The following is a 16,903-nucleotide window of genomic DNA, read 5'->3' on the forward strand; positions in this document are numbered from 1 at the left end:
ACCTTAATCAAGGCTCGGCGAGGAGGAGCCATTAGGAGCAGTTCTGTTCTGAAGTGCAGTGATTGCGTCAATGATGTCCCCATGGTGTGAATCTGCTCTTTATCACATGCTGTGTGCTGTAATGTCAAATTTGTCCCTTCTTCAATTGCATTTATTTTGTGTCAGCTCAGTATAATCAACCCTTGCTGCAACAGTTCACATGACTGTGGTTTGATTTTCTGATTTCTACTTCATGAAGTTGTCTTTCTCTTTCTCTCCGTGGACAGACCTGCAGAGTCAGAATATTACTATTGAACATGTTATATTAGTGATATATTTGTCTGAATGGCTCCAAATTATTTTTTTTAAAGTTTGTGCTTAGTAATTATTATGAAATTAAAAAATCAAATGGATTTTACAAGACTCAAACTATGTTAATTTTTTTTCTCACTGACAGTATTGATAGGAGTTGTTATGGTAACCAACCCCATATGAATTCCAAGCTCATGTACAATATTGAACATGTTTACTGCTCGGGTGTTTCATCAAACAGCTTGTTTCCCCTCTTTCCTCGTGTCCCATGAAAGAACCTATATATAGTATGCCCACAGGATTTAGAAATTTAGAGGTGCTTTTTCTTTTTTTTTTTTTGGGTCTTGAATTGACTTTCCCTGTCTTCCCTCCTTTACCTCTTCCCTTCTGTAGATGCTTTTTGTCAGACTCTCGTCGACACCCTGGAGGGCACACCTGGTCTCCGCTCCATTTGGAGCACCTTCAAGCCATTATTGCAAGGGAAAGTCCTCTACACACCTGATTCACCTGCTGCTCGCCTCTTGGTGAAAGAAGTAGGTTTAGAGGAAAAATGTAATGTGTTTACATCCACACTGACTTTTCATGCACTTGGAACGAAGCTGACTACCCTGCCAATGTCACTTTTAAGTTTTCAGATGTCATATTTTCAGAGAAAGCCAGAAGCCAAGTCTGTTTCTGTTTAAATTATTTTTTGAATGTGTGTATATATTGAATTACCCTGTATGCACGGGATCAGGCTAATTACAGGTATCAGTGGGAGGATACTGTCAGTGTGGGAATTGTAAAAAAAAATTAAAAACATGTCCCACTTTCTTGCACAAGGTAGAAAAGGAAGATGAAACAATATTTAGCGAGTAGGTCTGTTCATGGAAGCCAGGGTTTGTTTTTTTCTGTGACGTGACATTTCTCCGAGAGATTAACATCATTTTGATAACGGCATAAGCAAAACAAACAACAGACATGCAGTGCGAATTTTGCATTGCGAATGCATAATGAGTATAAGCAAAACCTGCCGACATCACAGCGAGCAGCCCGGTGCTGACGCAGGAGGCCCTCTTCACACCAGACACAGTCAGATTGTTTACAAGTCAATGTTCAGGGGTAAATAAGCCCATTTACATTCATCACCACGGGGTACTGCGGTGTTACAATGTGATGAGTTCCTCCGGGGATCAGCTCAAAGTGCAGATGTGGAGTACTTTCATGTCTGTTTTGGCTCCGAGAGAATAGTGGGCTCAGCGGGTATGCTTTCAGTCGGCGGAAGGTGAGATAATGTGCTGTTAAATATTGTTTTCGTTTCCTTTTTTTGTTTCAGGCAAATAGCACATTCAACAGCTTGGCCATGTTAAAAGAGCTCGCTGATTCGTGGGATGAACTCGGGCCAAAGGTCCGGGATTTCCTACAAAACAGCACTCAAGTCAACACAATGCGGGTGAGAATCTGCACCAAGAAACACTGTAACAGAATGACCTGAATCACTGGAGCTCATTTTTTATTTGTTTTCACAAAAAGTTAGTCTCCAGTTTGTAGGGAAAAAGTCATAGTCTTATTTTTTGTTTTTGCAGAAATCCAAAAATGCCACACTTGACTTGCAAATAAAATACCTGCACAAGTTTTAAAGGGAAGTCAAACATTTTGAGAAGCTTGTTCACGTCTGCAGTTCAGGTCAATACGACACTCTGTTAGCTTCGCGTAAAAACTGACAACAGCAGGAGACGGCTATCCTGGTTCTTTCCAGAGGTAAAAGTCCACCAAACAGCAGCACTAAAGCTCACTAATTAACAATAACACGTTAATTAGTAAAAATGTGCTGGTTTATATTTTTGGTTGGGCAGATTAGGTTCCTCGGCTCGCTGTTCATAAATAAAAACTTGGCCTTGTAATTGGTTATAATGTGGGTGTTTTCTAAGTGTTACTTTACTCATAACAAAATTCAAGTGGTAATATCCTTGACGTTGCACCACAAAAATGAGTTCTTATGTAGTTCTTACTTAGTGTTTACATTTAGTAACTACTAGATATAATAGCTGTTTAGTGGGTAACTTGCTAGAGAATTTGCAACAATCCAGTTAAGTGAAAGTAGGTTGAAAGGATTTGACCCACAAGCTTTAAAAAAAACAACTTATCGTTCTCTGATTTTATTTTAAAAGTGTGGATTATTAGATCAAATAAAACAATATAATATTAATCCCACCGCGATGAAATGCAGTCGTCGAAGCAGCTTAAGGATACAGGTAGTAAAAAAGATGAGTACAAAAGAATTAAAATACAATATAATATAATACAAACAAAAAATGGTATGTTGTACAGAATATAAGTATTGTGTATGTAATCTATAAATAGAATGTGATATAAGTCTGAAGAGAACTGTTGTGTATATTTTAAACCAAAAAATACACAACCGTTCTCTTCACATGAGCAGCAGCTAAAAACAACCTCCTCCGCTGTTATTTTGCAGCAGAAAAATGCAGCAATTTATGAGTGAAGTTCTACCGAAAATCCTTATTCTGATTCTTACAGTAAAATTTGCAATTTTTCTCCAAAAATGTAAAGAATTTTAAGGATGAGTATCCTATATGCTGCAGGTGGGAACATACAGTACATGCTGAGTGTATCAATTTGTTGCACCTTCTGTTGGATATGGAGACTGAGGGAGAAAAGTAATTATGGATAAGTGCAGGATAATTTTCATCCTGGCAGAAAGGATTATCTATAGAAGTAAAGGACATGGACTCTTCGCCACCACTTCTCTCTCTCTCTCTCCCTCTCCCCTCCCTCTTTGCCTCTTGCCGTATTTCCTTGACACAGACATTACTCCAGTGTCACTCCAAATGAGCTTATAGGCAGCTGGAGGGAAGCAGGCATCGGGAGCTCCATATAGCTGGGGTATTCATTACCCTAGCCCTAACCTTTACACAAATGGACCAGCAATCCTCCTTTGTCTTCATTTTCTCCCTGCCCGACTCCCTCTCTCTCCACCTCTCGCTACGAAGCTGGTGGCTTCAGAGGTTTGTCATCTTCGGAGGTCCTTCAAGGTCGCAGACACGTTTTACGTTGATGGACCAATTACCATCACCACCACAACTACGTTTGAGATGGAAGATTTAGGGTGTGGAGATGAACAGAAGGACGCACTGTACTGTCAGCATATTCTCCGAAATAACTTGGAAATTAAAGTGGTCGAGAAATATGTTCGAGGCGGCGACTCTTTCAACCTCAGTTCAAGTTGTAACCCTAAAGATTTCAGTCCTGGTTGATTCTGTGACACCTGCAGTTACTGTGGCAACAAGTTCAATTTAATGCTGCATGTTGGAGCTGCTCCTTTTTCAGAGAAACGAGAGATGAACAATAGATTTGATGATTTAATCGAAATCCTGAATCTGGACAAAAGATTTACAGTTGCCACATTTACAGTGAGAAAACTCAATAGATACTACTACTGATAATACCGCTTGTTTTTAAAGATAAACAAATATATGGACTGAGAATAACATTATTTTGATTGCAAGTAAGTCTCCCTCTCCAAGATAAACAAATTAATTTCGCCATGTCCCTCCCATTGCAAATACTTCCATTCAGCACATGACCAACAAATGGAAAGTCTATTTGCATCTGTTTGGTTCAAATGCCATTAAACATTGGCGGGTTACACCTTTAATCACATGCAAAAGTATGAATGTACTTTTGTGTCTTTTCTATGCGAGCATATAAAACAGTTTTAAAACAAATTCCTTGCACTGTAATCAAAAATCAAGGTTTTAATCAAAAAATATATGGACTGACAATAAAATGATTTGGAATAAAATAATTTGAATTCCTAACAATGGCCCATTATGTCCAACTCAACTCGCAACCAAACAAGGTTTGATTTGCGACCAAAACTTTGTGACACAAGAAAAATTCTAAAGTCTGTGACCAAAACTATGAAGAATAATTTGTGTGCAATCAAAATAATTGTACCCTCAGTCCACATATTTTTACTTACAAACTTGATTTGTTTTGATTCCACTGCGAGAAATTTGCTCTCAGTGCTTGCATAAATAATACTTCTACTTCATGCAGTAGTAGTCAGATGAAGATTTTAATGACCGAGCTGGTTTAACAGCTGCGGTCATTCTGCCAAAATCCTTCTGTTCAAAATGACTTAAGATTTTTAAAATCCACACGTTTTTGATGGGTCACGTCCTTAATGCAGCACCCCTAAAAACAGATCCGCTGATCTTTTCAAAGGTCACACACAGCATAAAGATTACTTAATTTGACACTTTGTCCTTAGGTTGAGCAGAATATCATCAGAAGTGTTGACACTGAAATGCCACAGAGCACAGTGGCCAGAATATATCTGAATCTCAATCTTCACACTGTAGACGCCTCATGTTCAATTTACAGGCGTCGTCCTTTTCCTGTTCAAAAGTCAGGGTTCAATATTGTCCACTTTAAAATGTGAATTTCAAGAGCTACATTTACAAATATATTTAATACATTTAAATTACTTATTATCTTTGTGGGTTTTAGTAGACTTTTCACCTTTAACTGTGTACATGACAGGTAAATTATCAGTGTTCCACTGTGGTTTACGCGTTAACACTGTCATTACAGGAACAGTTTCATATCATTACTCGGGTGGTAATTTTAGGGCAACAGGAAACGGGGATAGTTGTGGCTGCTAAAAGGAGGCCAACACATTGAAACCAACAGGTAGAAGAACAACTGCATTATTATTCTAAGCTCTTATTGTATGAGGATCTTAAAACAAACAACGATGTTTGCGGTAAGTGGGGCATTACTACCACAGCAAGGTTAAATTTGCTCCCTGATCAACACATCACCTTGACTACTCTGTTGCACGATTAGAGATATTGCAGCTTAATCCAGATGAGACTACATATTTCTATTTTTGTACATGGATCTGTTGTTTGTGTGTTATTGCGTGTGTGTGTGTTTTTTTTTGTGTGTGTGTGTTTTTTTGTGTGTGTTTACTGGCAGGAGTTTGTATTTGCATTGATTATCACTCCGGGTATCAATGTATGTCTGTATCATGCAAATGTACGTATGTTTTGTGTGTTTGTGCACATCGAGTGAGTGACCGAGCACTTCTTGCCCGTGACAATCATTGATGTGCATGTTAGAGCCACAAGTACAACACTGCCATCTATCTTAACACTAATCCTGCTGAAAAATGAATGTAAGCTCCACCACCGAGCAAAGCTGAACCCCTGCCTGCCTTTTCTTATAAAATCTGGTTTTAAAGCCATTTGATCCTCATTACTATTCATATGCTTTCATACCACTTCCATTTTTTTAACCCCTAACAAGTACCCTTTGTAACTTTAAATCAACCCTTTTTTTTTTTTTTTTTTTGCCTTCCTAATCAGGCTTTGCTGGCGAATCCTGTGTTTGCTGCTCTCCTCAACCAGCGTCTCAGCGGCACAGGATGGACGGCCAAGCTGCTGGCCAACTTCCTGTACAACGGCCCTCCAGAAGATCGTCCTCCCAGCATGCCAGCCTATGACTGGCGGGGTGTTTACAACGCCGCTACCCAAATCCTGAAGCTTCTCTCCAAATTCCTCGGTGTAAGTCATTCATTCAACACCTCACAAACCCTGACTTCCACCTCACTCCTGCACCACAGGGCTGTGTGACCTCTTCAGTCAAATTTAATTAATAAAATAAAATAAGGTTGTTGTCTGACATTTAAGTTTTCTTTTAAACATGGTTTTCTCACTACAATGGGAAATTGGCAACACATATATTTTGTGCCCTTCCACTGCTGTTCTTTGCCACTGAGCCTTTGCCTCTGCTATTTATTCGGTTTACCTGATATTACCCGTGTGGGTTCTTTGGCTGGAGTCACTGTTATAAAGAGCTGTCTGACCTTTAAAATGCTCAAACAAAACTGTCTTTCCATAAAAATGATTTGTATCATCTTTCTTTTCTGGGTTATTAGTTTGCTAAAAGCGTGATGCGGATGACCTCACTTTAACCAACCCGAGCATTTGTAGGAGCATCATATACCTTAAATATAGATGACTATTTTATTGTATCAATGGTATTTTCCCACTCATGAAATGTTAACAGTTTGCAGTGTCGGCCATTTAATTAACACACACATTTTTACCCAGAGATGGTTATCTGGCAAAACGCTTTTATTGCTGATATGATTGCTTCTTTATTTTAAATCACTCCTGTATCTTTCTGTTCACAACTGTCACACAGCTGTAGCAGAACATCACAGAGGTGCTACAGGGTGCTTTGCATCTGAGGCACAATGTGTCCATGTTTAGCACAGTGCTTTTTTTTGTTTGTTTCTTAGCTCTTTTGTCGCGCTATCCATGCTCTGCTTTTGTTCGAACCTAAATCAAGGCTGCATCCTTTCTTCTTGCTCATTCACTGAGCTTTTGTGTTTTTGGAGAATAACCAGACAAAGACTTTGATCTTTTGTTCATTAAACTTTAATATCCTTGACTTAACGAACACGGGAAGATCTGTCACTACATTCCTTCCATGATAATGTTAAAGAAATATAGTCGTGGGTCAGACTACAGTGAATGTGAATTGGCATCAAACAGAGTGGTGCCTCTGAGTCAGGACACACACATAGCTGACAGTGATATATTGCTTGTGGCACAGTTTGCAGCAAAAACGTTCTTTCTCAACATTGCGTGATCAAACACGTGTACAAAGCCCACCCTCACATTCACACACATAGCATCAATCCACAGGCAAGTAGGATGGCAGGTCGGGCCCTCGGGTTCGCCCAATGAAATACCAACTCCTTGCAACCTATTTTCTGCCCTAATGGAAACTGCAATTCTCTAAATAAATATCAGCATAGGGGCAGTTATCAAACATCCTTTACTCTGGTATTTTCTTGTTTGGATGTATACATGTTTAGAGAAATATGTTGTTTCAATCCAGGGTTGATGAGTCTGTACGTTGAGCATCGACAATATAAACAGGTGTCATAGCCTTCAGGCTAATAATACAGCATAAAGTAGTTCCACGGTAATACACTCTACATACTTATTTGCTAAACAGAAAATCAAAATAATATAATTTCAATTTATCAGAACTAATCTGATAGACAAAGACCTCGTCCATCTAAGGAATAACATTATTTATCCTGATATTAATTAAGTTTTTGCTCACTGGTTTTTGCCTCTGCATAGTGAATAACAAGCCCTTGTTACAGCAAACTGATTGCTGCAGCATACACCGAGAAAAACAGACTAACAACTGTCAAATCTGCACATAGAAGACATAGAGGAGGTTGACGCCACGATGATGTGTGCTCACAAATTAGGAATTTGTATCCTTAAGATAATAATCGGTGAGAGCAAGTTATGAGCTCCAGATCAAAGCCTGAAGATTTGTGGTCATTTTATAATTGCCATGACTTTTCTCTGTGGTGCCACTACCGGCATAAACATCGAAGAGTCAGGCTGCATCTCTGCAATGGCACAAATTGGAGCCACAAACTGCATTTTATTTCATTTCTAAACTGTCTAATGATTTGATAGATAAGTAGAGAAAATGGAAGGCTAATGAATGAGATCATTTAATTCTCTTAAACTTTTAATTAACTGACAAAAGCAAAACAAATAAAGATTCCCAATGCTTTTGCTGACCAAATTTGCAATTTGATGCTTGCAAGACATAAAAAAAAGGTCACGGGGTATGTTCAGCACCGTCTTGGATCACCTTTCCTTTGGATTACTCCTTTCAGTCCTTTGGGAACTGAGGATACTAATGGTTGCAGTTTTTAGCAAGTGGAATATTTGCCCATTCCTGTATGATACTAGATTTCAGCTGCTCTCCGATTCTCCTCTTCATACGTTTGCAGTGGGAGACAGATCTGGGCTGCAGGCAGGCCACTCAAGCACGTGTACTGTGTGTCTACGACCTTTTCTCACATAGTAGGGCACAAAGTGGTGAGCCAGGACCTATCTTTGCTCGCATAGACAGATCCTTTAGTGGATGAACCTTTTATGCTCATCGTTATACCTTCCCCTTTCACCGTCTCACCTGCTCTCAGTGAAATGTTTCTAACTGGTGCAACTTCAATATTCTATAAACGTTTCACTCCTATTTTTCCTTTGTCACAACCTTGCGAGTGTGTGTTGCAGGCATCAAATTCACAATTTGTTTATTTTAGCAAATTACAAATACTTTGGTTGGAAAACTTATTTTTCTACTTTTGTCAGTTAAAATAATTTGAAAGAGTTCTTGTTTTTATTGCATTTTACAAAATGTGGCCTCTTGACCAGCACAATGTCAGTAACCTGTCATATGTTTATATGTATCATGGGGCTCCACTCATTTTAATACTGGCATCAACAGTATATATGAGTCAGCAGCACCGGCATGTGCTGCCTCACTGAATTAGGCCAAGATGAGATTGCCAAGCTATTAGTGGGGGCCGTTTCTCATTCCAGAGCTGGAGTCGGATTGTTGGTGTAAGATTGCTCAGCATCAGCCGCTGGTCCAGTGGTCAGTGAAAAAGCCCAGAATGATTAAAACATGGTTTCTCTAACCCTTCTAGGGACATCTTAGCTGGTGGGACTTGTAAGGACAAAGAGTTGCACTGATATCCACGCTACATACCACAATAAACATAGATTGGCGTTTGTGAACGCTTAATTTAAATATACCTGAACGGAAAAACATTGTTCCTACAAATATGATTAAATAAACATCTGTTATCCTTCAGTTAGCCAAATTGTGTCGTGGTTAGCATGTAGCCTCTGTTACCAGGACTATGTGGAACATTTTCTTCCCTGTATTTCTATCAGCACTTGTCCAAACTTTGGGCTCATGTAACTCTTTACAGCTCTCATATCCTCGCAAGTATGCACTGGCAAATGGTGTTGCTGTGATATTTGTTTCCCACCATAGCTTGATATAGAATCCAGACTCCGGGGGGAGAAACGATAAAACTATTGCAGCACCGACATGTGTGGACAGCTGTCAGGTGTGACTGCCTCCCAGGATGGCTAGCTCATTATCGTCTCATGAAACAGGGGGACAAGGCAACAGAACAGGGGAGTGCGAGCAAGGCTGTATCTCATTTGCTTGTCTCTGCTGAAGCCCAAAACATTCCCCACCCCCTGGCAGCTCCAGATAATTTGGACCTACTCTCTGTGGTTTAGTCAATAGCTGAGTGATACACTTTTTTTTTCTTTTTTTTGTGCCTAATATCCATCTGCTGCTCTGCCAGTGAATTCATGCCTGCCTCTCTTTTATTCCTTTTTTTTTGTGACTACTAAAAGTTTCTATAAAAGAGAATGATTTACTTTACCAATATGAGGATTATAGAGAAGTAAGACATTTTGTTGATACCTCTATCTTTGTCGACAGTGTTTGGACCTCAATAAGTTTGAGGCAGCCCCCAGTGAAGTCCAGCTGGTGAACAAAGCCTTGGAGCATCTGAAAAACGATACGTTCTGGGCCAGTGTTATTTTTGAAAATCTCCAGCCGAACTCCAGCCACCCCCCTCCTTATGTCAAGTACAAAATCCGCATGGACATCGACGAAGCAGAGCGCACCAACAAAGTCAAAGAAACGTAAGTAACACAACTTAGTCTCTGTTGAATACTGATAAAGGACTGTTAGGATACCTTGAATTGCCTTGGTGAGAGCTAGCTCAGAGGACATTATGTTTACATGTTAAATATGAGCCCAAAGCACAGACTCTTTATAAAAGTTGTGCAGCTTCCGGGTCTGAAAAGTAAGGCCAGTGCGCAATCCCTCTGAGAGCCACTGACTCCATAGACTCCCATTCAACTTCTGTCATGAAATACAAAATCAATTTGTGTTTTTCAAGTCATTACGGTGTCATTTGCTAAATGTACTTCTGATCAGTGTCTTGGCGGTCCATCCGGGAAGAAAAAAAAACTAAAATTAATTAGATATTACACTTCAAAGAGAAGTATGTTTGGGGCTTGTCTAGTTTGATTGACAGGCCTCGGGTGTAGTGTTCTTGGGATCTCAGTCAGATTAAGTCAGAGTCACAGCTCACACCTTGATGCAAGAAAGGCAGCCACTGGTTACAATGATGTGTTGGGCATTAATACATTGCTACAATTTCAGAGTATCAGATTCTGACATTTTTGTCAAGGTTAGGATATCCCTCTGGATAATACTCTAAATGCAAATTTACTGTAAGAAAATGCTTGGCTGTATTGTCCTTTTTTTTCTTCTTCTTTTTTCTTACTGAAGGATCAGGTGGTCTTTAGTCTTTTAAAGTTTACTGTCTGTCCATATGACCTCTGAAATACTTATGACACTGGTAGTATTTCTGACTGTTCTGGTTAGAGCTTACTTGCCCTTTGCTAAGACACATCATGGTCTGTCTTCTTTTAATAAGGTTTTGGTCTCCCGGAGCTCGAGACAACTCCTTTAACGACCTGCGCTATATATGGGGAGGCTTCGCCTACCTGCAGGATATGATGGACCACGGCATTATACGAGTGCAAACATCAAAGACCCAACCGCTGGGCGTTTTTGCCCAGCAAATGCCGTATCCGTGCTACGTGGATGATGTGTGAGTACAAAAAGCTTCTTCCCTGTCAGACTGTGATTAGACGAAGAGGAAGGAGGTACAACAGCAATATGTTTCTGCTCACTCTGGGGGGTTTGCCGCTCAACGGCAACACATAGTTGAGGTATGGTCTCACCGGTCACCCGGGCCCTTTCAAATATCGCTGGGGAATGACGCTTCCTCTTATTGGTCTAAGTTTTTAATATCTGTGTTGCTCTTGTGCTCTTCCCTGATCACAATTGAAGGACTAAGAAAGGTAACTCTCTCAATAATGTCATTGTTAGTCGTAAATAATACAAATCTCAAGTAAATTCAGGGTCAATACCAGAACAGGAAATAAATAAAGGCAGTGAGAAGGAAAGAGCTGGCCAAAACTATTGATTTTAGTCAAACCACAGGAAATTCATGAATAGTTGGTGGATGTTGAATTATTAAAGCAACCACTCAGAGTCCCTTTCCTGCTTGTATTTCATTCTCAACAAAGTGACTATAGAGTACCCGGCGGGCAAAGATTGATAGCATCCCCCCATCTGTGTTTTGCATACTCTACGGTATCCACTGATAGCACAGGCTTCTATCATGTTAGATCATTCACTTAGGGACACAGATGATGTGGTATCACACTGAATCTTCCACAACCTAGATTTCCTCAGAGTCTGGGAAATTACACCCATCCACACAACATTATGATCTCCATTAATAAAGGAAAAGCCCAGTGATGCCATCAAGAGAAAAGATAATTACCATAGAGATTTAAGTACAACAACACAATACAACCCCCCCCTCCCACACACACACACACACACACACACACACAAACACGCTTTTAGTAAACACAAAATATTCACCACCCGTGGGAAAAACACAGTTCCAGAGATTAGGGATCTAATTTTAAAATATTATGTGCTTTGGATAGCACCGAATTTACAGTGAATCAACCTTCCGGGGAACGGGGGGTTGAACCAACACAGGAAAAGGCTGACTTGATATTGAAGATGCAGTTTGGGCTGAAATATCTACAAGCATGCTGTTGTTCAGGTGCAAGCTTGGAATAAGAATGCCCTTAAACTACATGTTCATTGTGGAGGCATCGGAAACAAAAGGGCGTTGGTGTCATGAAAAGCACATTCAAAGTAGCTTTATTGATTTGGCTTTCATCACATGGGGTTTCTATTTACTATAAAGTTAATATTTCCCCCGGATTTATATTCACACAGTGGCTAGAAGATTAAATGCTGGTTTGAACTTAGTTTTTCAGCTGATTTAATAAACCAAGTTTAATACTTCTATTTCATACTTGTTTTAACTGCCTAAGTGGGTGCAGTCGGTTTGAAATGCCAGGCAACAGGATTGTTTTAGAGGTACCAATCGGAGGAAAGCTCAACTAAATATTGCCTCTATACATTAGAGAATACACACACGGCAGTGGGAAGATGACTGACATGTCCACTGGTGACTTTTTGTGCCTTTTCTTATCATACCAGTTTTTTTTTCTACTTCAGTAACAACTCAAATTTAGCTCCAGATTCCTTTATGTGCTCGTAAGGCACTTTTAGAGGCACAATTTCCTTTTTTGTTATCATTTACAACTCATCATTGCGATAAGGATCTGAAATTAGATCGTCACGGTACAGCTTATTTGCTCACGCCAGCCTCATTGCCTCAGTGCCCAGCTTCCTAAAACAAAGGATTAATAATTACAGTAGATAAATAGAAACCATAACGCACAGCAATACCCTCAGTCCCTCCACCATTTACTCTTTCGCTTGCCGAGACATTCGGGCATTTCTAATAAATTATTAAGACTTGAAAACTGCTTTTTCATTCATAAATAATTGAGAGTGAAATCACACAAAGGAAGATGTGCTAAAACACAGAGAGGCCTGATGGGGAAGGACTTTGCTGGTAATTATTTTCATCTGGAACTCTGTGTTGCCGAGGGAAAAAAAAAGAGAAGGAAACGACATTGTGCATTCAGAAGAAGATGTCTGTCGTCTGCTCTTGTCGTTTCCCATTTTAGAAAAAAAATTGGACTTTAAATGTAATTAAAAACCATCAACGCTTGCATAGTTTTATATGTTCCATTAAGAATGTAATGCTCTCCACCTGGGAACTATGAGATGAAGTGTATATATATGTATATAATGTATGGACAGAAAAAACTTTTGGCCACATAAAATGAACATGTTGAAGGGTCACAGTGCTACATGAAGAATATAACAGATTTTAGCTGAATATAGTTCATTTTGTGGAATTTGGAGGTCATTTAATTACTTTTACGACATTTATTTAATTGCGTTTGTCATGAAGAATTTCCCCAGCAGAAAATAATTTGACCAAAACAAAAGAAACTGTTGCCACACAGATATTTTCTGAGACCTTATATTCGTTGTCTTTTTCAAAAAAAAAAATCTTTGTTCCATTCCTTTCTATCTTGCACAAACAATTTTGCCTTCTTCACTGATAAACTTCAGCTAACATGCTCGTATTATCTGCACTGACCTCAACACTCATCATCCAGCATGCCGTAGAAATAATTTCTTTTTTGTGTGCCTGAATTGCTCCTCAAATCTTTTGCGCCGTGACCTACCAGCAAATCTTGGCTACTTCAACCACAGCTGACCCTGTTGGCATTTTGAACCTCAGATAACCAAACTGTATTGGCTCCCGCTGTCTCTGTATTCACACTGTGCACAGGCCTGCGATGACAGCGTTGGATAAAGCTTGACCCCCGCGGGGCCTGATAGCACATAAACTGGTCCTTTATCAGCGGCCTCTGCGCCACCGCACGCTCCTGAATCACAGGCATGTCTTGTTTTGGATCCTGAGGCTCTGCTCCCCCATCAGTAGGTCTTTCACATTCACATGGGCTTGATGTTGGATAATAGAGGCCTGCAGGGCGTGTGTGCACTGTTAGAGTGGCAAAAAAACAAAACAAGCATAATTAAAACATCTGAAGCTCATCAACAAGCAAAAAAATCAGCTGTTGATGTTTTGTTTTATGTTTTGTAGTGCTTCTGCTCTGTGTAGTGACATAGTGTATTAATAGCATCAGCAAATATTCCCCAATTGAATCCCTGTACATAAAAATAAAAAACTTTCGTAGCCACGGATGAAAAAGTAATACTGTAATACCCGCCTTCAAAAAAATAGTTTGTCCCTACTTCCAGGCAACAAGAGGCCCAAAGACATATATGACTCTTATAAAACATTCACACACCGTGATACTTGGTTACTATATTTTTGCACATGGTCATTATTTTTATGTTAAATGGTCAGAATGCAAAGCCAGAGTGTGCAGCCCACTGGCATGCTGATTAATGCCGAGTCCACATTAAGAGATGTGCTTAACGACTTTGTTTATCGGTTAGGTCCTGTGTGACTCTTTTTAAGACCTGGCATTTTGTAGCATCAGATAGAGGCCCGGTGGCAGATGCTGCAGTATTCATGCTTTCTAAGCAGGTAAAGATGAAGTGGGTGAAGACTTTGGCTGCTCCTGTATAGCCTTTTAACTGAAAAGGAGGCAGAAATTGTTGCTCTTTGTGTCACATCATTTTTTGATTCAGCGCAAAAAGAAAAAAAAGAAGGTACACGAGTTATTTTCAACACTTCAACAGAATCCAAAGTAAACATGTGCAGTGAAAAGTTTTAAAACATGAAGGTGACCTTCGGTTTATCTTTTCTGAATAGTCAGTAATAATTGAATGTTTTTGTAAACAGCTTTTATAAATTTGGAGAATTTATCTGTCACTATGAGCTACATAAAACCCTGCTCCATGTCTTTCTTTAATCTCTTATCTTAAAAGCATTCATCCAAACTCATCAGAACTTAGTGAAATAACATTTTAGTCTTCAAAAATGTATGTTGCCGCTCTTAGTTTGAACCACTTCTAAAGATTCTCATTTGATGCCTAATTGAAAATTTTAGTCCGACTTATTTGTAAAATGCTGTAAATCATCTACTGTCACAAATACAGTAGATTTAGAAAGCACTTATTTGCCCACCAATTATAGCAAAGAGAAAACATCACGAGAAATTCTAGCAAATTTATTAAAAATCAAAAAACTAAAACTTGCATTTACAACAATATTCAGACTCTTTGTTGTGGCAATACCTACGACCTGCAGATTAGAAAGGCAGACATCCCATTAATCCCCACTGCAAGTCAGAACAAAAACCAAACCATGAAGTCGAAGGAACTCTCTGTGGACTTCTCTGTGATGAAATGTGAGGCACAGATCAGGGAAAGGATATGAAACTATTTAGACATATTTCAGTGCACAGTGGCCTCGAAGGAAAAATTCAAACCACCCAGACTTGTCTTAGAGTTAGCTGTTACACCAAACTGAGTAACCGAACATGAACGGACTTGGTCGAGAACCCAGTGGTCACTCGAATGGAGTGTATTGCCGGAATTACAACCATCTCTCGCAGCACTCCATCAATCAGGCCTTTATGGCGGAGCAGCTAGGAGCAAGCCACTCTTGAGTTAAAGGCAAATAACGTCCCTCTTTGAATTTGCCGACAATGAAAGGACTCTGAAGGCATTAGGAAAGAGATTCTCTGGTCTAATGAGACAGAAATGAAACACTCGGGGCAGAACTGGCGAACACAGGCGCTGCTGCTCACCTGGCTGATACCGTCTGTATGTTGAAACAGCAGGGTGGTGGCGGCGTCCTGCTGGGCGGGGGTTCTCTGGGCAGAGACAGGGAGACGGGAAATGAGGGAAGGATGATTTAAGCTAAGGGCATGACTAAAACCTGCTCCATCAGTTCAGCTTCGAGCACGACAACATAGTGTCCATTAATTTATTGGTTGAGGAACGAAAGAAATGTTTAACTGTCCAAATCCTTCCAGTCTGGACTATAACTCGGTGAACATACTGCACTGTCTACTACAAAGCCAAACATCTTTGTCTTACCTCAGGAACAACAGATAACAGCAGCCTACCTTGTCTTCAGTTTGATGTTAAAGAATATAGATAGATTATTTTTCTTTTAAGAATAGACCAGTTGAAAAATGTGTCTTGGTTTCATAAGTCTGTTAATATTTAAAGCGAGAGCTAATGAAATAACTACGTTACAATTGGCAGCTTTCAGCCCTCATATTTTTTTCAACCAAATGTTTGGCTGGTTTCTATTAACTTGAAAACAAAAAAACAGTTTAAACTCTTTGGGATAAATGTAATGTCCAAGTTGAATGCATGTATACTTTATTTTGTAGATGTGATCTTGCTCTTTGATAGAAACTGAAAACACACATGTATATGGAACATTTTCTCCATTACAGGAGAAAAATTATTTGTACCAGCAACAAAATAATTCTCATTTAAAGCCAAAGAACTGGCATATTTGCTCAAACTGAGACGGGAGACTTTTTTTTATTTATTTATTTTTTCAGCATAGTACGCCAACCTCTGGGGAGGCTGTGCTCTACTATCTCTCGATTTACTGAGAAATCGGTCTTCCAGCTTTCCTAAATTTAGGTCAGCCTGCCAATGTAACTGAAGCCCCGTAACACAGACCCGCCTGGAGTTCTATTACTTAAGCACCTTTGATCGATCAGCGAATGTATAATTCAAGAGCATCTGGTGGCAAGGTTGTCAGTGTCAGACACGGTGTGCATGACTGATCCCTTCCCCTCCGGTGCTAGAAGTCACAGAAGGAGTTAACTCACACAGGCTGTCAGCTGTTACAGAGATGTTAGGGTAGTATGTGGAGCAGATAATACCAGAATAAGTATTCAGCTAGATGCACACGCTGCTCGAGGCTGCTCACCTCCCTAGAAAAGGTGCTAATGTGTCATTTAGATGTTTGTTGAAGTGTATGGACTCTGTGGTTTGAATTTCCGGGTTCAAAGAAGCAATGCTTTTTTTTTTTATGTATCCTTGTGTGGGATTTTTGGTTTTAGTTGCTCTGCGTCCGAAGTTTTAGAAACGCCGCGTCAACCAATCCTTTCCTGCGGCTTTCAAGACCTCGTTTGAAAGCGATCCGTCCCACGGGGGCAGCGCAAGTGTCCTCGGAAACAAGTGTCTCTCTTTCATTCAGCTTCTCGTGTAACTGGAGTTCCTC

At 39.8% G+C, this 16,903-nt stretch overlaps 1 protein-coding gene across 1 annotated transcript in view; it reads left to right on the forward strand.

The window, feature by feature from the left end:
* The window catches only part of LOC138210900 (phospholipid-transporting ATPase ABCA1), a 144,752-nt gene that overhangs the window by 19,956 nt on the left and 107,893 nt on the right, over positions 1–16,903 (forward strand). The window contains exons 9-13 of the mRNA XM_069170271.1: positions 685–824; positions 1,607–1,723; positions 5,667–5,864; positions 9,649–9,854; positions 10,658–10,834. Coding sequence (XP_069026372.1) covers positions 685–824; positions 1,607–1,723; positions 5,667–5,864; positions 9,649–9,854; positions 10,658–10,834 — 838 coding nt within the window. The remainder of the gene's footprint in view (positions 1–684; positions 825–1,606; positions 1,724–5,666; positions 5,865–9,648; positions 9,855–10,657; positions 10,835–16,903) is intronic.

The sequence above is a fragment of the Embiotoca jacksoni genome, unplaced genomic scaffold (assembly GCF_022577435.1).
Source record: "Embiotoca jacksoni isolate LCO1_2020_lvr unplaced genomic scaffold, fEmbJac1.0.p SCAF_49, whole genome shotgun sequence".
Classification (NCBI taxonomy): domain Eukaryota; kingdom Metazoa; phylum Chordata; class Actinopteri; family Embiotocidae; genus Embiotoca; species Embiotoca jacksoni.